We start from the raw sequence: 19,149 nt of genomic DNA on the forward strand, positions 1-19,149 counted from the left end.
AAGTAGAGCAGCCAGGATATGAACCAGCACCCTGGTGCTTATCATCGGAGGATTAGCCTATGGAGCCACTGCCCTGGCCCCTGGTCACTTCTTTTATCCTCATGATAAACTGCAAACTTTGAAGGGTGGAATCCCTGTCCCCTTGTTATTCTCATAACAAAACCAGAAACTCGGGAGTGAGTTCTAAAGGCAACTTGACAGTATGGCAAGTATCTTGTACACTCTAAGAGCCTCATTCTCTTCTCATTCTGATAGGGTCCTGACCCTGCCCATCTGTGAGCCCGTTGCCCTGTCTCATAAAAGGCTCTGATAGTATCTGACATACTTACGTGTTCCAACTGTTCATCCTGAAGTTCAGCTGAAACAGTGCATCTTGTTATTTGCTAAATCTTGGCAATTCTGGAAGGCAGGGGCTGCAGAGCAGACACAAACTCAGCTGCTGCCCTGCCCCCACCTCCTCCTGCCCCTTCGTGCCTGAGTCACTCGAGGTGAGCCACTGTTGCCACAGTTCCCGAGGCGCCTACCCTAGTCACCAGCTGCTGGACGGCTGCGGCTGGGCTGGCCAAGGAAGCATAAGGGGTTGGATGAGTCACACAGATGGGAAGGCCCTGGCTTGGGAGAGATCTGAGCCTATGGCTGGAGGCCAGCGTGCCAGGCACCATTCTTCTTATACTTCCGGAAGTCAGGAGGAGAGGGGCTCAGACCCAGTGGCTAGGCTAGGAGCAGGGTTTGGAAGGAGGGTCCTGAGTCGGAATGAGAACTTTTTGCTACTCCACAGTAGGCCCCAGAACCCAAGACCAGACTGGCATTCAGGTCCCCACACTGCCCAACCCTGCCTTTCCTATTGGGGCCAAAGTGGCCCATGAGGGTCACGGGCACAGTGCCCACCTTGAAGTCAGGCTGAAGGCCAGGAAATCCAGGCTAGGCAGAGGTGCCTTAGGGGCTGCAGAAAGCATCAGGTGGCAGGTAGGCAGTACCGGCTTGGCTGGACACCACAGACACTGGGGAGCAGAGGTGGGGAGTGAGAAAACAGATCTCTAGGGATTTCAGGCAGTGATTTATGTCCTGTAAGCATGTCTAAAAGGGAGAGAGGTCAGGAAAATTCCTGCCAGGTGGGGCCGGGTGAGGGTCCCACAGGTCTGGTCAGGGGGGCTGGAAGCCTTGGGGAGGGGGCACTGATCCCCTGGTGACAAATTATCTGACTGCAGACATGTACCCGTGTTGTCTTCCAATTCCTGATGGGATGTTCCATCTGGGAAAAGCAAGGGCGGTGGAACAGCCCCCGGAGTTGGAGACTCCCAGGATGCCGGGAGGATCAGGCCAAACATAGCAGATGTGGGCCTGACCTGCAGGCCGAGGTGCCACAAGCTCCCTGCCACCACAGGGCAAGCTTCAGCTCTTGGTAAACCAATTGCACATTTCCTGCGCCAGCAATCACAGCGAGCTCATGGCTTGGACCTTGCGATTGCTCAGCCTCACCGATGCTCTTGCTAAATTCCCAGCCTTGCAGAGTGACGCCTTAGGGCACCGAGCACCTTTGGCCTCTACAACCAATGCTCACCCATGCACGCATGCACGCACGCTGCTCTTCCATGTTCTGAGAAAAGTCTGCTCTTTGCCATTTTTCCTATGGAATGTTTTTAATCTTTGCTAAACCCAAAGTGGCTGCTTCTAGAAATTTTCATGTATACAGCCCCAGGTCTTTTTCAAAATTTCTCATTACTGGGAAATGAGGTAACATTTGCCAAAAGTGTGTAAGACAAGACATTTGCTGTGAGGCCAACATCAACAAGGCTGTTTCCCCAGGATGCTGACTTTACTTCGCCCCAGGTGCAGATGTCAAGCTGCGACATCCAGAATGTCTCCCAGACACTGTCACAAACAGTCCTCGTGGGCAACATGGCCATCTCCTGCGGCCCACCCTCACCCCCCACCCCTGGCTGCCCACTTAGGCTGGCCCTTCTGCCAGGCCCCAGCGCCAGGCTCCCCATCCCCCAGCTCGACATGCCATGCCCCTTTGGCAGGTAGCAGCCTGTCCCTGGAAGGCAGGACTAAGCAGCTTGCCCTGGCCAAGCCTCCCACGCTCTGCCCCTCACCCCTACTTCTCCAGCTTCTCCCCGCCTGCCCCTCCCCCTGCCAGTGAAGGTGGCCAGCGCTTGCAGGGAAGGTTTCAATCACTCCTGTCCGGGCTTGAGCCAACCCAGCGCATCTTCCTCACGCATCTGGCGCCCCCGCCAAAGTATACGTAGCCTCAACTCTCTCCAGCTCACAAACCCCAGCACCTCGGGGAGGATCTAGGGTCTGCTCATTTTTGTTTCCCTCATCTTCCGTTGGGGCTTGGCTGCTTGGCGTTTAATTCGAGGTCGCTTCAAGAACAGAAAGGCAGAAGGGCAACCCGCGAAGGGCCGCAACCCCGCGCCCACGGACGCCCTTGAACCCGCCGCCGAGCGTCACGCGTCCCCGGACTCTCGGGCTCCGCCTTCAGCCAGCTCCCTCGGGCACCTGCTGCATGGGGCCCGGGGCGAGGTTAGCGGCGGCCTCCCGGGCCCGAGGCGTCATATGATTCCTCAATCACATGATCCCGAGAAAATGGGGTGTGGGGAGAAAGAGAGGAAGAGAGGAGGAGGAGACTGAATCGAGTAGGAAAGAAACACAGCCTTCCAGGCTAGCCCCGCCTTTACGTCGACAAGTAACCAATGAGACTGCGGCACTTCGGGCCCATGGCCAATGGAAACCGAGGTGGGCGGGCCGGCGTGCTGAAGGGCCGTAGTCCGCGAGCCGACCTGCGGCTGTTACCCCGAGGAGCGCGGACGCAGGTAGGAGGGCGGCGGTGCAAACTTCTCGCCAGCGTCTTCTTAGAGACCCTGCCAGGGATGTAGGCTGAAGGTTCCTCGGGCGTCTCAGCCCTGGGACTGGAGAGGACCCGTTTATAGAAACTCCTGTAGGGGTTTCCGATGCCGGGGAGGGGATGCCGGGTTGGGGGAGGTGCAAGAAATCGCTGCGGACGTCCCCACTTCTAGAAGGAGCTGGTCGGCCCCCTCAGAATCCCGGGAAGCTGCAGCCCTCGTTCTTCTCCCAAGCCCGATTCTCGAGGCTGCTCCCGCCGCCCGTTGGCAGGTGTCGGCTCTTGCCCCCTGTGGTGGGGTGGTAGCTGGTCCCCGCGGCGACCTGGTGGGTAGAACACCTGCCTGCTCCTGGTCCCGGAGCCCAGAGGGGCTGGGAGCGGGACTGGGTACAGGTGCCCCAGCCCCTAACCCTTCCTTAACTTCCTCGTCTGGGGGCTGGGGCACCAGCCAACTTCTGCCACTCCCCACCACTTTCTCCTGCGCCTTCTGTGCTAAGGTTACTTATCTTTTGGGGGGAAGATGCTAGGGGCTTGTGGAGGCTCCTGTCTTGTAGAACTGTTGGGCAGTGTAGGGCGAGGTGAGATGCCATCCCCGGGGCCGTCTGGCATTTCTGGGGCTTTGCCAGTGTGCACTAGGTACGTACCGTGCGCTCCCCCACCTTGGGCTAGGCAGTGAGGACTATGCAGCAGACACTTCTGAGCTACAAGGAACCCTTCCTAGAGGCCTGCTCAGCACTGTGGTTGAATGGGAAGAAGCAGGTGCAGGGGGTGGGGGTGCAGGAATTGGGCCTGCGAGCTCCAGGGTGGGGGCCACGGGCAGGGCCAGGCTGCATGGGCATGGGCTAGGGGATGGCCTCTGGGGGTGTCCTAGGTGTATTTGGGGGGGCAGGGGAGCATTGAGGAGAGGCTTGTAGAATTGGAGTGAATGGGCCCCTGGGATTTCCTGCCACCCCCCCCCCATGGCCATTCAGATGGGCAGGGACATCCGAGGCCTTCACAATGGGTGCAAATATAGGAGCCATATACAAGTTCAAGTTCCACCTCTGTCCATCCTGGCCAGAAATACTTTGGGTCCCTGCCTGTGCCGGGACCTTAGGCCTCTGCCTGCCTGCAGCTTGGGGTCTGCTCCTGGGCAGGGCTGGCCCACCCTTAGGCCCACCTGACACAGGACATGCACGCTAGGCTTTGTGTCTCAGAGCTTCAGTGTGCTCCTGAGGCTAAAGGTCATTGTCACCACTTGGGAAGATTATCACAAAGGAATATGCCAGGGAGAGTGAAGTCCCTGGCTCCTAGCAGACAGGAAGGCAAGCTGACAGGCCTAGGGACTGAACAGGGTGGGTAAGCAAGAGATGACTTCCCCCCAGGGAAGGGGGAGGGGGGACTGATCAGGGTGGGCTGTGAGAGTGACTTCCCCCCAGGGACTTGCCCGAGGGTACTGGGGCAGGGTGGGCACCACTGAGAGGTGGCTTCCCCCAGGGGCTCCCCTGGTGTGTGTGTGGGGGGGGGGACTGCTGGGGTGGGCTGTGAAAAGCAGCTTCCCCTGGGGGCTCAAGGCTCAGTTCCTCCTGCTGACTCAGGCAGTGCTGGGTGCACGCAAAAGGCCTCACCGCACTTGTGGCTGTTTCATTTTCAAGAGAGAAGGCGAGGTGGGGTGTCAGCTGGCGTGTTTGGGGAGCCTGCAGGTGTCCTTGGTGGTGTTGGAGGGGGTTGTGCTCGGAGCACAGGGTTTTCGAGGGCTGACCCAGGGGTGTCTGTGGCTCATCTGGGATGGGGGAGGGCCAGTCTGTTGTGGGTGGGATGTGGTGGACCCCTGGGGCAGACACCCTAATCTCAACAGGTTACTACTTCTTTTTTCACCACTTTCTCAAAGCTGTGGTTTCCTTGGGGGGCGGTGACCACTCCTTCCCTACAGGACCTTAGCAGGTGCAGGTGTGGCTCTGGGATTGAACCAGGAGGTACAGGGGTGGGGGATAAACAGAGAACTCCCTCCTGTAACCCAGGCCTGTCTTCCTCTCCAGCCCTTGAACTTCCGCAAACCGCGAGGTGGCTCTTGTCCTTCCCCCCCCCCCCCCCCCGCATCAGACCCACAAAACTCACACGGAATCTCGTGATCCACGCAGATGCACCTCGTGCTCATGTCCAGGGGTTATCATACTTGGCACGTGTGTGACACATACATGTTGGACATGTGCAGGAAGTGGACACCAATTTGCCTGTGTGGACAGAGTTACTAGGGAGGCTCAAGGTGTCCCAGGCCTGGACTCTGACCTGGGGTTGATCGAGTGAGTGGCTTCAGGTTGCAGGAGAAATGGCACCAACTTCAACCAGCTGATAACTGCCCCCTTGGTGTTTCACAGGCATATCATGTGGGCCCTGGTGAGTTGGGTGGCCTTGCTGGTAGGGCTGGTAGCTGGAACCCGGTGCCCAGATGGTCAGCACTGTCCTGTGGCCTGCTGTCTGGACCCAGGAGGAAGAGCCAACTACAGCTGCTGCCGCCCCGTGCCCGTGAGTAAGAGTGGGCGGCCCGGGCTTTCCTGAGGCGAGCAGGAGTTCTCTGGCTTACATGCTTCTCGCCTTTCCCAGGACACATCGGCCGGGATGCTGAGTGGACGTCTGGGCAGACATTGCCAGATCGGTGCCCACTGTGCCTATGGCCACTCCTGTGTCCTCACTATCTCAGGCACTTCCAGTTGCTGCCCATTCCCAGAGGTGAGGGGGACGTGAACTTAGTGGAGGGGCTTTGAGCTGTATGTCCACTTGCCCATGTGGCTTCTCCTGCCCCTGGGTCCATCCAAGGGCTGGACCAACGTGGAATCTCTGTCCCATACAGGCTGTGTCATGTGGGGATGGCCGCCACTGCTGCCCCCGGGGCTTCCACTGCAGTGCTGATGGGCGGGCTTGCTTCCAACAGTCAGGTACGGCAGGGGAGGGGCGGGTGAAGCAAGGGCAGGTGAGCAGGTGGGCCGGCAGCATGCAGAGCCCAGGGTGCCCTCACAATATGGCAGCTGTGCTAGGCAGGCCTTGGGCTCTGGGCAGCAGATCATGGGGCTCCTGGCAGGGTGGGGAGAGGCGGAGCTGTGGCAGCTGCTCTCAGTAGATGCCCCTACCCCATGTCATTTTGCTGGTGTTCACTGGGCCTGCACCTGCTTGTCACTGATGGGGAGGCCCCTTTACTGACGGGCCTGGTGAAATCCCCCCCACAGAGACCACCTCCGTGGGTGCCGTCCAGTGCCCTGGGAGCCAGTTCGAATGTCCCGACTCCTCCACATGCTGCGTCATGGTGGACGGCTCCTGGGGGTGCTGCCCCATGCCAGAGGTACAGGGCTGGGAGGTGGGGGCCGGTGCAGGTGGTGGTGGGCAGGGACATAGACACAAATCAGGACACCCTCTCCCCACCTGCAGGCTTCTTGCTGCGAGGACAGAGTGCACTGCTGTCCCCATGGTGCCGTCTGCGACCTGGCCCACACCCGCTGCATCATGGTCACTGGCACCCAGCCTCTGGCCAAGAAGATACCTGCGCGGAGGACTAACAGGCCAGGTGAGAGGCAGTGGGAGCACCGTGCCCTGCTGGAACAGGCACTCCTCCTGAGTACCCCTCACACCTCTTCTTTCTCTTCCTCCAGTGGCGTTAATGGCTCTGCCCACCTCTGTCACATGCCCTGATGGGCACTCCCTATGCCCTGATAACTCCACCTGCTGTGAGCTGCCCAGTGGAAAGTACGGCTGCTGCCCAATGCCCAATGTGAGTGAGGGGCTGGGGCCTGTGTGCTGGCTTTGTGTGTCCACAGCCACCTGGCTGCACAGGAAACCTACTGGGGTCTTCACCACAGCTGGAGCTGGGCTGGCTGATTCCAAGGGATGTAGGACTCGTGCTGCCCCCTAGTGGGGACTGAGGGCAGTGCCAGCCCTCAGCTTGGCAGCTCTGTGCTCAGCTCCAGCTGGCAGCCCCGAAGTCACACCCCCATCTCCACCCAGGCCATCTGCTGCTCCGATCACCAGCACTGCTGTCCCCAGGACACCACGTGCGACCTGATCCGGAGTAAGTGCATTTCCAAGGAGAACACTACAGACCTCCTCACCAAGCTGCCAGCACACACAGGTACCAGAGGCCCACCCAGGCCCATGCACTTGGGAGCAGAGAAGGAGGTGGGGTGCTGTGGTGGCACAAAGACCAGGCAGGTATAATCCCTTTAGCTCCACACTGGGCCTTGCCTGAGGACCACTGTGGGATGATGTCATCAGTGCTGCTGGCAAGGGTGGGCATTGCAAGGGTCCCCAGAGTCACTGCTAACTTGCCCTGGGCCTGCTATACAGTGCAGGACGTGAAGTGTGACATGGAGGTGAGCTGCCCAGATGGCTACACCTGCTGCCGTCTAGCCTCAGGAGCCTGGGGCTGCTGCCCTTTCTCGCAGGTACCTGGGTGTGCCCGAGAGGCTGGCCTGGGCTGGTGGGCACAGTCACCTCGGTGCCCATCATTGCTGGCCCTTCCCCATTCACTGCAGGCGGTGTGCTGCGAGGACCACATACACTGCTGCCCGGAGGGGTTTAAGTGCCACACAGAGAAGGGCACCTGTGAACTGGGGCTCCAGCAGGTGCCATGGATGGAGAAGGTGCCAGCTTCTTTGAGCCTGCCAGCTCCACGAGCCCTGAGCAGTGAAGTCAAAGTCACCTGTGACCCCCTCACCAGCTGCCCCACCTCTAGCACCTGCTGCCCACGCGCATCTGGGCAGTGGGGCTGCTGTCCTGTCCCAGAGGTAACATGATCCTCCAGCATGGGCATAGGGCAAAGCCAGGGAAGGCACAAGGTCTTGGCCTGGGCAAGGTGGTGACACCCAGCTCTGCGAGTGTCCCCCAGCTGGACGGGCTGTGAGCGGCACAGGAGGGCTGGGGTTGACAGGGAAGCAACCCTGGATTACCCTTTCTGCCCACTCTGCAGGCAGTTTGCTGCCAGGACCAGCAACACTGCTGCCCGCGGGGCTACACGTGCACGGCCGATGGGCACTGTCAGTGGCAGAATGCCACCACAGCAGCCACCCTGCCAAAGACACCTGCCCGCCAGGCTCCCCCATCCCACCGCCCCAGGGACATTGGCTGTGACCAGCACACCAGCTGCCCGGTGGGCCAGACCTGCTGCCCGAGCCTTGGTGGAGGTTGGGCCTGCTGCCAGCTGCCCCATGTGAGTGCCCACCTGCCCGTCCCAGGATGGGGAAGCCATGGTGCCTGGAGGAGGGGGACAGGAGTGTTAATGCCACTGTTGCGACCAGGCCGTTTGCTGTGAGGACCACCAGCACTGTTGCCCTGCTGGCTACACGTGCAACGTGAAGGCCCGCTCCTGCGAGAAGGAAGTGGACTCCATCCAACCAGCGGCCCACCTGTTGGCCGGTCCCCGTGAGGGTGTTGGGGATGTGGAGTGCGGCGCAGGACGCTACTGCCACAACAACCAGACCTGCTGCCGAGACAGCCTAGGGGGCTGGGCCTGCTGTCCCTACCGCCAGGTCAGTGCCACGCCCACGTTGGGGCTGGCTGTGTGGGCACCAGCCCCCTCCAGCTGCCTCTAACCGTCTCACTCTCCTCCACCCATCCAGGGCTCCTGCTGTGCAGACCACCGCCACTGCTGTCCTGCTGGCTACCGCTGCTCAAGCAAGGGCACCAAGTGTTTGCGTGGGGAGTTCCCACGCTGGGACATGCCCCTGAGGGACCCACGCCCCAAGCAGCTGCTGTGAGGTGGGGCTGAGGTCAGGAAAGACACGGCAGTCCCCAGGGCCCTGTCCAGAGGGTGCGCACTGCTCAGGCTCCCCCCCAATCCAGTGCCCATCACCCTGGCACTGGAGAGAGACCTCCAGCTCAGACCTTCCCCAGCAGAAGGGGTACGGGGAGGAGAGGGGCTGGGGCAGAAGCCACCTTACAAGCTGCCATGCTCCCCACTCCCAGTTTCTGTCCACCCTGTGGTCAGGTGCTGTCCCTTATCCACAGGGGTGTGTGTGCGTGTGTGTGTGTGTGCAGATGTGTGTGCTTCAATAAAGTTTGTACACTTTCTTACCAGCATCCGATTGGGTCACCCTGCCTGGCTCCTTGGCAAGGGTCTTAGCTCCCACCTTCCTTTCCCTCCTCCCCCACCTGGCAGAGAGAGACACAGCTAACCTCACCAGTTTTGTATTTGCGGTCACCCGTGGCGGCCCCATCAACATTAACCCCAAGTCCCCAGAGCTCACCCACACAGCAGCCCTGGGGCAGCCAAGCCCAGAGGTGGGCTGGTCTTGAGCGAGCAGCACCCTCCCTTCCCAGGGGTCCACAGAGAACGCCCCCTCCCTTCCTAGCCCTCACACGAGCAGCTGAGGCCCAGGCCGCCCCACCTGCTGTTCCCCACAGAGCCTGCTATGTACAGCCCCCAGAGGAGAGGCACTGCACCCCCACCCAGCCCTCGCCCACACCTCCAGTGCAGGCGTCAGCCCTCCCACCTCCCTGGGGCTCCTGGAAGCCGCCCCGGGGCCCCATCCCGAGACACATACCCACAGAACAGCTCCGCCGGCTGGGGAGGGACAGGCCAGGGGGCCCCTGCAGGCCCCCCGGTGGCGGTGGGGGTGGGCCCGGCGCTACTTAACGTTGAACACCATGAGCGGCCGCTCCTCGCGCCGCTGCCACGGGCTCTTCTTGTCGCCCGCTTCGTCACCCGCCTCGGCCCCCAGCTCGTCCTCCGGGCTGGTGAGCGAGTCACGCCGCAGCTCGCTGGCGCTGCTGCGGGAACTGTCCCCGCGACTGCGGCCCCGGCCCCGCGGCACGGTGGCCGCGCGACCCTCGGGCGCCGCCACCTCGTCCAGCAACGGCGTCAGGGAGTTGTCCTCCGGGGAGCAGAGGCCCGTGCGGCTCTCGCTGCTGCTCGGCTCCGTGTCCTCACTGAGCGCCAGGCGCGGAGGCGCGGGCGGCAGGGACGACGGCGGTGGCGCGGCGGCGGCCTGCCCACGCTCCCGCTCCTCCCGCGGGGCTCGCCGGCGCGCGGGCCGCGCTTCGTGCACGTCGACGCCCGAGTCCAGGCTGGCATCGGTGCTGCGGCCGCCGCCACCGCCCGCCTGCAGGTCGATGTAGGAGTGGCGCACTTGTGAATTGGAGCGCCCGTCGAGGGACACGAACCAGGCGCGCGGGTGCGGCTTCACGCCCAATTCCAGCAGCTTCTTCTCGGTCAGCGCTTGCAGCTCGCCATTGAGCTGCGCCATGGTGGACTCGTTGAACAGCACCGGGATGGTGACAGAGCCGCTGACGGGCGCTGAGCGCGCGCCCCCCCAGCCCTCGCCGCCGCCCGCCCCGCTGCCCTCGGCCCCCGCGCCAGCGTGGCCTTGCAGTGGTGGGCGCTGCGGGTCGGGCTGAGGAAAGGGGCGCGCGGGGCCCGGAACCGTGCCCTCGGGTGGCGCGGCCTCGTCGCCCACCCCCGCGGTGCCCGCTTCGGCGCCGAGGCGCACATAGTGCGCGGGGATCACCAGCGTGGGCATAACGTTGCGGTAGACGTTGTCCTTGAGGTGGTCGATGGAACCGCAGAAAATGAGCTGCCCAGCCTGGCTGAGCGACGGCGGCCGCGCCAGCTGGTCTACCGACTGCGACAGCAGGAAATCGGGCGTCTTGCTCTCGGCCGCTCCCTTGTGGCTCAGGTAGTGATCGAACGGAGGTGGCGGCGGCGAGGGCGGCTCATGCAGGAAGGCTGCGGCTCCCGCCGGCCCGCGCCGGTACTCCTCCAGCCCCGGAGGCTCCAGCCCCTCGACTGAGCGGGCGCCCTTAAGGCCTGCGCCCTCGGCCCCACGAGCCCCCGCGGGCTCGGCGGCCGGGCGGCTGGCCGAGCGCGGCTTGGCGCGGAAGAAGTCGTCCCGGGAAGCAGTCAGGTCCCGGGAGCTGGAGAAGGCCGAGTGGAGGGGCCCCGGGGGCGGAGCCTCGGGATCCCCCGATGAGGCGGGCTCTAGGGGTCCCCCACAGATGAGATGCAGCTGGGACATCGAGGTGGCCTGGTCTCGTTTGTTAGCGTCGGAGGGCCCGGACAGCTGCAGCTTGCGGTGCTGCTGCCTGGGCTTCAGGCAGCGCCTCCTGGGGAGCAAGGAACAGAAGGGGTCACCCCCATGAGAGTGACGGCTGGAGTGGCTCATCCTGCAGCTGCAGGGAGAGGTCAGACAGCAGGGGAGGAGGCAGGGAAGGACAGGGATCTTGGCTGGGGAGTTGGGAGGGGTGAGGAGAGAGCAGCTAGGGGAGCCTCTCCTGCCAAGAGTTTGGTCATTGTGGAACCCTCCACCCACAGCTTCCCTGTGGTGTACTCTGCAGTCCTTTGCACTTGGATGGAAACCTGGCAGGGGCCCCCAAGCGCCCAGAGGTGTGAATGGCTTGGGGGCCCCTGGAGTGGGAGCTGACTTGGTGGTCTTGGTCGGGAGGATCAGTGACCTAGCTAGCAGGTGCTGCTTCCTGCACCCACCCAATATCAGACCATGTACATCAGTGTCCTAAAGACTAGCTTGGTGTCTTGGGTACATTTGGGTCCGGGGACAACCTGGGAATGGACTGTGATGCTTAAGAAGATATCTGTCTGTCTGAGGCGAGGGGACGGGCTGAGGGGGCAGGCCGGTGGGCAGGGCACACTCACCGGCAGTAGTAGATGAGAAGACACAGCAGAATGAGCACCAGCAGGGCCAGGGCCGCCAGGATGGTGAGCAGGAAGATGGTGTGGTAGGTGCCAATGTCCTGGATGCCTGACGTGATGGTGACCAGGCCTGTGCCAGGCAAAGGCTTAGTGTTCAGCTGCAGGTATCCCTCCCACTGGCCCCTTGCCCCACTGGCCCCTAGCCCAATCCACTACTCTCACCCGCCGTAGGGGAGGCCATGGCAGCCGCCCAGTACCCCAGTTGGGGGGAGACGAAAGTCCAGTAGAGCTGCCGGCCTTCCTTCCGGATCACCCCAGTGCCGTTGCGCACCCACAGGCCTGCGAGAAGGACGGATTTCATCCAACTAAGTGCCACTTCTTTTCCCCCACCTCAAGTACTGCACCCACCCCCAACCCCATACTTACCACTCTTGGGATCGAACCTCCAGGCTGGAATGCTGGTGCCCACGGTGAGGGTACGTGTCTCTGAGGGCACAGGCAGAGACAGGTGAATGGGGCCCGACAGTGGTACCTCCGTCCCATTGCCTGTCAGCAGGTGCACACTCACAGCAGCCAGGGGCATCAGCTCCAGCCAGGAGCCATTGCCTGATAGGAGAGGACACATGAGCTGAGGGCTAAATCCTAGGGAGGGGACCCACACCATACCCCTACCCCACCCCATCACCGTACCCGAACTGGAGGCCTCTGTGCCCAGGAAGGCAGGGAAAGCGCGCATTTCCTGCGGGGTGATGGCAGGTGTCAGTGATGCCCAGAGCTGGCTGTAGGTGGAGCTGACAGGCAGGCGGGCAGCCCGGCGCTGGAACTGCACCCACGGCTGGGAGCGGGCTCCTGGGTGGAAAGAGGGGGACTGCAGTGGCCTGGCTGAGGGTGAGGGTTGCCGGGGAACAGAGCAGAAGGCAAGTGTGTGAAGAAGCAGAGCACCGGGTCAGGAAGGAGGGGTGGTGACTTGGCCAGAGAACTGGGCAGTGCACAGGATGCTGACTGGAACAGTCCTGATGGTGTGACACTCGGAACACGGTTTCCTTACAAGCCAATCCAACAAGAAGGCACAGGGCCTGCAGTCATCAGCGAGGGTTACTGGGTGAGGCCCTGGGGGTGCAGAGGTCAGTAAGACCTGAGCCCCTTCCTTCAAGGTCACAGTCTAGCATGCTGTTGTCCTTTATAGTCCGCATTCCAACTCTCCATGGTGACAGAAATGTCCCTTGCCTGCACTGTCCGCTAGGCTAACTGGCTGGTTGTCATGGGAGAGGCAGTGAGTATGATTGGGGAACTGGATGTGTGTTTAATAACTAAGAACTTGATGGATTTTGAATAACTCAAAGTTCGCTCTGTGTGTGTGTGTGTGTAGGAGGGGATAGACATATAAACAGAATTCCAGTACAGTATGGTCATAGCTGACATTTAAGACGCTTTAAATATGCTGGGCATTATCAGAGTATTAACCTCTATCATTGGCAGGCCAGCCCTGAAGCAGATGTCTTGATATCAACCCCACTTTACAGGTGCAGAATGTGATGCAGGAACAATTTAGTACACTTGCAAGGTCATCATTCTTAAGCCAGGGTTGGCGTCCAGGCCTTCTGGCTCTAGACCCCTGCTCTCACACTGCGTCCTCCATTCTGACCATCCCATTTGGCCAGGAGTGCACCGTGGTGTCATGCGGGCTGCGTATGATGCAGTCAGCACAGACGCTGGGAGGACCGGCAGGGGGAACCTGAGGCTTGAGGCCATAATGCCTTTGCCCTTGGGAAGGGCTTGCAGCTCTGCTTGGGGCCTGGGCTTTCCATGGCAAGTAGGGGAGATCCATTGGAGGGGGGCCGGGGCTCTATGCTAGGGACCAACAGAGACCGCCTGGCCTTTTAGAGACCCCCAGGGACTTTCAGGAGCCTTTCTTCACAGTGGGCTGCATTCCCACTTGGGATATCACCATCCTACATCAGTACAGGGTCAACTTCCGGATACTCTGTTAAGGCATCAGGGAAAGCAAAGATGGTGGCTCAAGAGGGAACCTGGATGGAGCTCCTGGCTCCTGTGGCCTGGCTCATCCCTGACAGCTGTGGCTGGTTACACAGTGAGCCAGTGGATGGAAGAATCTTTCTCCCTTGGATCAGGACCAGAGTGAGGGAGACCACAAGGGCTCAGTCTGAGAATATAAGCTAAGGGTTCTCCCTCACCTCACCTTGACCTGTGACCCTTGAGAATTAGCACATGGTGTTTATCTGCCCCTCTCTCCAAGAAAGGTGGCATTGCTCCCCATTGGCTGCTAGGGCCCTGTGATCCTACCGCTGTCTTCTCAAGTCCTCTGCCCAGCCGGGCTGTACTTGCACACTGCAGGTGCCCATGCCTTGGCAGCAGCAGCCCTCCGCCCTCTGCCTGTGGCAGCATCTGCAATGAGCTGTTTGTCTTCCTGCTTGTCCATGGACGCCACCAGGCAGGCTGTTGGTCTGCTTCTCCCCTGCTGCCCAGCATCTGTCACACTGCCTGGCGCAGTGCAGGTGCTGAAGAGTGTGAGCAGTGGGACTGGGAGTTTGGAGGTGGACAGGAGCCACTGTGGACTGCTCTGAGCCTCACAGCTGACAGGTGGGAAGATCTGCTCATGGTCTTCCAACAAATAGCCAGGCACCCAGTGGGTACAAGCACAGACTCACAGATCCACAGAGGAGAAAAGGTGGCAGGAGTTCAGAACAAACAGCACGGGAAGCCCCAAGGATGATACACCTTCACCTGAGCACCTGCTAGGGAATCCTCACTTTGACATGATGACGTAGCTCCTATGCTTCCACATCTTACGGATGTGCACAGAGAGGTCAAGTGATTTGGCCAAGGGCACCCCACTGAAGAGCAAAGGTCTCCAGAGCCAGGGAGGGGTGAGGGCCTGGCATGGATGGTGGGGAGGGGCGGGGTGTCTTACCAGGAGAGCCCAGGAGGATGTGCACGAGGTCCTCATAGAGGATGAGGGTGGCCGGTCGCTCCGGGAGCAGGTAGAGGCTGACGGCGGCGTATACTGCAGGAGGGGTGGCTGCTCAGCCCCACAGAAGCAGAAGCACTACCCGCGCCTGCCCTGCCCCCTGCCTCAGAATCCCAGTGTCTTCCCCTCCCTCTGCATACCCCAGCCCGGGCAGCAGCTGCTGGAAGGTCTGCTCCTCCACCCCCAAGACCTATTTTGGGAAGGGGCTGATGGAGGGTCAGCTGCTATCCCCTCTCCCCCTTGTCCCTGCACTCACAAGGCAACTTGTCCACACGCCAGGGCACAGAGTTGGTAAGGAAGCCGGGGCGGGCAGCGGTGACCAGCACCCAGGTCCCCAAGCGGTAACTGAGTGGCAGTGTGGCCACGCCCTCAGAGTCCGTGGTACCAGCAGCCAGCAGGGTCCGGTTCCCAAACACGTCCACTGAGGCCCGGGCCAGGGGCACCAGCTCTCCGCTCACATACACCTGCACTTTGATCAGGATCTCTATGGGCAAGACGGGAGGGGAGCGAGGTGAGAAGGGAAAGAAGGAGGGGGCAATGGGTGGGGAACCCGAGGTTGGAGGACACAGCTGTTGGCTGGGAAAGGCTTTGGGGCTAAGGCTAGAGTGTTGCAGGGCAGCCTGTGGGGAGGTGGTACCAGTATTGTACATTCAGTCTGACCCATGTGCATGCTCCCATTTGAACATTTGTGAATGCAGGCCACTTCTATGATGGATGAAGTTGTAATTACAACTGGTAACATTTCTTCCACTCTTAGTGGTGCGTGAAATAATGGTGTGTCTAACAGTGATTGGTGCCCTACATGTTCGGCCAGCCCACTTGACAGACAAGGAAGCGGAGGTGCAAAGGCACTTTGATGCCTTCAGACCAGAGAGCTGGGATCCAAACCTTGTAATTTGCTGCTAGAACATCAGTTCTTCACCAGGTGACCAGGACAGGACAGGGGTGGAGGGCTGGGGAGGAGGCCTGCAGGTGCAGTAGAGAGATTTGGGAGGATGGAGGCAGGGCTCGAACTTGAGCTCTCAGAGGGACATGTAGAGGAGGACGCTGGAATGTGGCCTCTGTCATCATCCAAGCTCTTCCCAGGAGCGCTGGCACAAGCCTGTGCCCCTGCAAGCTGAGACTGCCCCAGCCCCTATCCCGTGACCCTCCCCTCCCTTTGCCTGCCAGCCCCCTCCCAGCTGGTCAGCTCCGGACACCATGGCAACGCCCTCATTCCTCCCAGGAGGCCTAGGAGCTGGGGCCCTGACAAGGGGAAGGAGATGGGGGGCAGGGGCAACCCAGGCCCAAGGCAAACCAGGATGGGAAGCCCAAGTCTGTGTCTGGCCAGGGCCACCTCTGGCCACAAGCCTGAGGATAGTCCAGCCAGCCCGTGGTGTTCTGGAATGGAGTGGTGGGGGAGGGGACAAACCTTCAGCTGTTCCCAGGCTTCCCTAGTAGCCCCTGACCCATGGCGCTATTGACCCCTGCCCACGTACTCCACTGCCTGGCCACCAGTTGTGGGTGTCACGCCTGGCAGAGTACTGAGGCCCCGGGTGTGCAGCCCAGGAGGCAAGCAGGGGGAGAAGGTTGACAGGGCTTTGGATGCCAGCCAAGGAGTATGGCACTAACAGCGGGGCAGAGGGACCACAGGGACCTTAGGATGGCCTTTCTGGGAGTGGAGGCGGATGTTCAGCTGTGACAGGTGCCTCAGCTCGGGTTTCCCATGCCAAGGCCAGTGCCATGCCTGCCCCTGGCATCTCCTCCAGCTGTTGGCCAGGGCGCACCCTGCAGGTGGGCGTACACCCTGGACCAGCTCTGACATGGGTTCTCCACAGCCCTGCCCCCTCCCCACCCAGCAGGAATTCTGAGAAGCAGCATGGGCCTGGCCACACCCCAGCTCCACTCAGGGCTATAGCAGCCGGATAGAGCAGCTGGCATGGGGGCCCCCCAGGAGGGTTCTGAATATGTTCATCTGAGGGAATGCCTTAGGTTCAAGCCCCCGAACAGAGGCTGGGTGAGTCCAGCAGGTGAACCCCAGGGCAGTCTCAGGCCCCTGCCCCAGGCGCCATGGGTGCCCACAGGCAGCATGGGTGCAGAGCAAACTCCCTTCCTCGTTGCCCAAAGCCCGGGCTCTCAGCCAGCTGCCTGAGGAAGCCCCTTGGCGCTGTGCCAGCCAATTCCCTGGGCGCCCCCTCCTTCCTGGGGTGCAGGGCCTCTTCCTCCAGAGAGGAGACTGAGACATAGGGACCCATCCTTACTCAATCAGCTGAACCCTGCCCCATTCCAGGGGGCAACCCTTCCTTCATCCAGACCCCACCTCCCCCAGCCAGACCCGACCCCCCAGCTCTTTGGAAGTGGTTGTGATGCTTGCTGTCACAGGCAGGAGAGAGGACAGCGGCGTGGGCTGAGAGGTTGGTGCAGGGCTGTGGTGTGCAGAGAAGCCGTGGGTGCCGGGCTTGGGGGGCAGTGCTGTCAGGGGCTCCCTCAGTCACCCTCTCTGGCTGCAGCAACCAGCCCCACCCCCATCTCACACACCCACCCGGACCCGAGGAGGTACTCGGAGGTGAGAGAGGCAGGGATGATCTGGGGGCCCAGCAGGGGACAGGAGTGGCTGGCTGTGGATCTAGGCACCAGCTCTGAGAGCTGGCACTGCCCTCAGCCTGCCAGCAGCTCCACATGGCTCTGCGACCACAGCCCTGCCCCAGCACCCTGAGCTGAGAACCACAATGAACCCCTTTTCTCGGAGTCCTCCCGGCTGTACCCCCTCCTCCATTACCAGTCAGTTAGTCTTGATTTGTGTGCACCCCAATTCTTCATCTGGGGGGCGGGCTGGGAGCTGTCGGGCTCCAGGGCCAAGAACCCCGTTAGAGCGAGCAGTCAATCCCGCCCACCGCCTCACCCACTCCCCTTCTCCCCTCCCCCCTGCACATCCAGCTCGAGGCGCCCAGCCCCCGTTCGGGCCCAGGGTGGCAGCCGATGCTTGCGCCCCCACCCAGCCGGGGTCCAGAGCGAGGGCCCCGCGGGGCGCTGCGAACCCGGCGCCCGCCCCAGCCCGCCCCTGGGCGGGTGTCTTCGGTAGACAATGGCTCAGACTGCAGCGCCTCGCGGACCAGAGGGAGAAAAACAAGTCGCGAGGGGGCGGCGGCGCGGAGCCTGGAGACCCCCGCCCTCCCCATTGTGTCTCCCCGAGACCCCCGCCCCTGGCTGTTCCCCTCTCTCCCCCTCCCCACCTCCGCGTCTTCCCCCCACCCCCCCGCACCGGCAGCAGCGACCCCAGGTCGCCTTGCTCCCCTCACCCACATTCACCCTCGATTCAGCAGCTCGGCGAAAAGAGGCTGGCGGGTGGGGGGCCCGATCGAGGGCGGGGGGCGCAGGCCCGCGATCGCGGCCCCTGCGGACCGACACTCACCCTGCGGGCTGGGGGGCTCCGGCGGTGACTTGCCGGGCGCCCGGGAGGCGCCGCCGAGCAGCAGCCCCAGCAGCGGCAGCAGCCGCGCGAGGACGCTGGGGCCACTCGGCGGCGGCATCGCGGGGCTCGGGCGGGCTCTAGCGGTCCATAGCTCCCGCACGGCCCCGCTCGGCCGGCCCCGCGCGCAGCCCCGGCTCTGCGCGGTGCGGCTCGGGCTCCCGCTCCGGCTGCGGCGCCTGCTCCGCGCGATTGTCTCCGCCCGGAGCCGGCCGCCAGCGCCCCCTGCAGGCGGCGCCCCCACATCGCGCCCGCGGTGCCGCCCCCTCCTCCGGCCCCCTGGGCTCTGCCCGCCCTCTGCCCACCCTGCAGCCGCCCACCCACCCCCCGTTCCCAAACTCCTTGTTGCCAAACGGTGTGGCTGTCGCGGGGGTCCCTGGGGCTCGAAACGAACCCTGAAGTTTGTTGCAGAAATTGTGGGGGGTGGGGAGGAACGATTTGCTTACAACATAACTTGGGAAGTGTCAAAAGTTCCAGACACCCTGCTCGCCTGTTCCCGTGGGCGCAGCCCTCATGCAGCGGGAAGGGAGCGGGCAGCTCCTTGACCGTCAATGGAGTCTAGGCTCGGCTCTAGCTTCTGCCTCTCCCAACCCGGGAAGAGTTACTTAGCTTCTGGTGCTCAACTTACCTGTAAAGGGGGGGTGGGGTAGCAGTCGGAGTGTGATCAGGGTAGAGCTGTGATGACTCACAGGTGCAGGGGCAAAAACATCGGCCACATATGTTGGGGACCAGAGGTCTGGCTTCAAAATTTACACACTGGGTCTTCTCTCTCTCACCTTCCCTTACATTGGAAGACCCCCGTTGGCTGGAGCTGACCCCAGCCCAGCTGTCTCCTTTCTAGTCTGATAATCTCATCATTCAGTTTCTGGGTGGCCAAATTCTCTTCTAATCTGGTGGTGTGTTCCTTTCTGGGTTCCCTTGGTTTGTCTCCCCTCCACCTCATTTTCTCATAGCCACAATGGCTGGAGCTGAGCTGATCCAAAACCAAGAACCAGAAGCGTCTTCTAGGTCTCCCATATAAGTGCAATGTCTCAAGGCTTTGGGCCATCCTCCCCTGCTTTCCCAAGCCACAACCAGGAAGCTGGCTGGGAAGTGGAGCAACCAGGGTTTGAACTGGCGCCCACATGGAATGCTGCCATTGCAGGCAGAGGATTAGCTTGCTACATCACTGCACCAGGTCCTGTCACCTCTCTTTGTCACTATGCCCAGGAGGGGATTGCCTGCCTGGAGTAATGACAGTCCCAGAGGGAAGCACA

At 61.7% G+C, this 19,149-nt stretch overlaps 2 protein-coding genes across 2 annotated transcripts; one reads left to right on the top strand and one right to left on the bottom strand.

The window, feature by feature from the left end:
* The first annotated feature begins 2,770 nt into the window (after nucleotides 1-2,770).
* GRN (granulin precursor) lies at nucleotides 2,771-8,890 on the top strand. Its single transcript, XM_040989238.1, has 13 exons — nucleotides 2,771-2,816; nucleotides 5,203-5,350; nucleotides 5,429-5,554; nucleotides 5,676-5,760; nucleotides 6,049-6,161; nucleotides 6,248-6,383; nucleotides 6,469-6,587; nucleotides 6,821-6,944; nucleotides 7,160-7,257; nucleotides 7,348-7,599; nucleotides 7,782-8,021; nucleotides 8,110-8,340; nucleotides 8,431-8,890. Exons 2-13 carry the CDS (start codon nucleotides 5,210-5,212, stop codon nucleotides 8,566-8,568), a joined length of 1,803 nt encoding a protein of 600 aa, XP_040845172.1. The 5' UTR covers nucleotides 2,771-2,816; nucleotides 5,203-5,209; the 3' UTR covers nucleotides 8,569-8,890.
* A 544-nt stretch (nucleotides 8,891-9,434) lies between these two features.
* Nucleotides 9,435-18,090, bottom strand: FAM171A2 (family with sequence similarity 171 member A2). Its single transcript, XM_040989232.1, has 8 exons — nucleotides 17,837-18,090; nucleotides 14,702-14,929; nucleotides 14,389-14,481; nucleotides 12,147-12,305; nucleotides 11,883-12,062; nucleotides 11,679-11,795; nucleotides 11,460-11,586; nucleotides 9,435-10,912 (listed from the first exon to the last, which is right to left on the bottom strand). The coding sequence occupies exons 1-8, from the start codon at nucleotides 17,952-17,954 to the stop codon at nucleotides 9,439-9,441; spliced, it is 2,496 nt and encodes an 831-aa protein (XP_040845166.1). The 5' UTR covers nucleotides 17,955-18,090; the 3' UTR covers nucleotides 9,435-9,438.
* Nucleotides 18,091-19,149: the final 1,059 nt, after the last annotated feature.

Source organism: Ochotona curzoniae, unplaced genomic scaffold, assembly GCF_017591425.1.
Source record: "Ochotona curzoniae isolate NIBS_2020 unplaced genomic scaffold, NIBS_Ocur_1.0 contig_520, whole genome shotgun sequence".
Taxonomy (NCBI): domain Eukaryota; kingdom Metazoa; phylum Chordata; class Mammalia; order Lagomorpha; family Ochotonidae; genus Ochotona; species Ochotona curzoniae.

What these genes read in the sequence shown, in the direction of transcription:
- FAM171A2 (XM_040989232.1), bottom strand. Translation starts at nt 17,954, where the DNA reads ATGCCGCCGCCGAGTGGCCCCAGCGTCCTCGCGCGGCTGCTGCCGCTG. An exon ending in GCGTGTGGACAAGTTGCCTT is followed by an intron (nt 14,482 to 14,701) that starts GTGAGTGCAGGG and finishes CCCCTCCTGCAG; the next exon opens with TATACGCCGCCGTCAGCCTC. An exon ending in CACAGAGGCCTCCAGTTCGG is followed by an intron (nt 12,063 to 12,146) that starts GTACGGTGATGG and finishes CTCTCCTATCAG; the next exon opens with GCAATGGCTCCTGGCTGGAG.
- GRN (XM_040989238.1), top strand. Translation starts at nt 5,210, where the DNA reads ATGTGGGCCCTGGTGAGTTGGGTGGCCTTGCTGGTAGGGCTGGTAGCT. An exon ending in GTTGCTGCCCATTCCCAGAG is followed by an intron (nt 5,555 to 5,675) that starts GTGAGGGGGACG and finishes TGTCCCATACAG; the next exon opens with GCTGTGTCATGTGGGGATGG. An exon ending in CCTGCTGTCCCTACCGCCAG is followed by an intron (nt 8,341 to 8,430) that starts GTCAGTGCCACG and finishes CCACCCATCCAG; the next exon opens with GGCTCCTGCTGTGCAGACCA.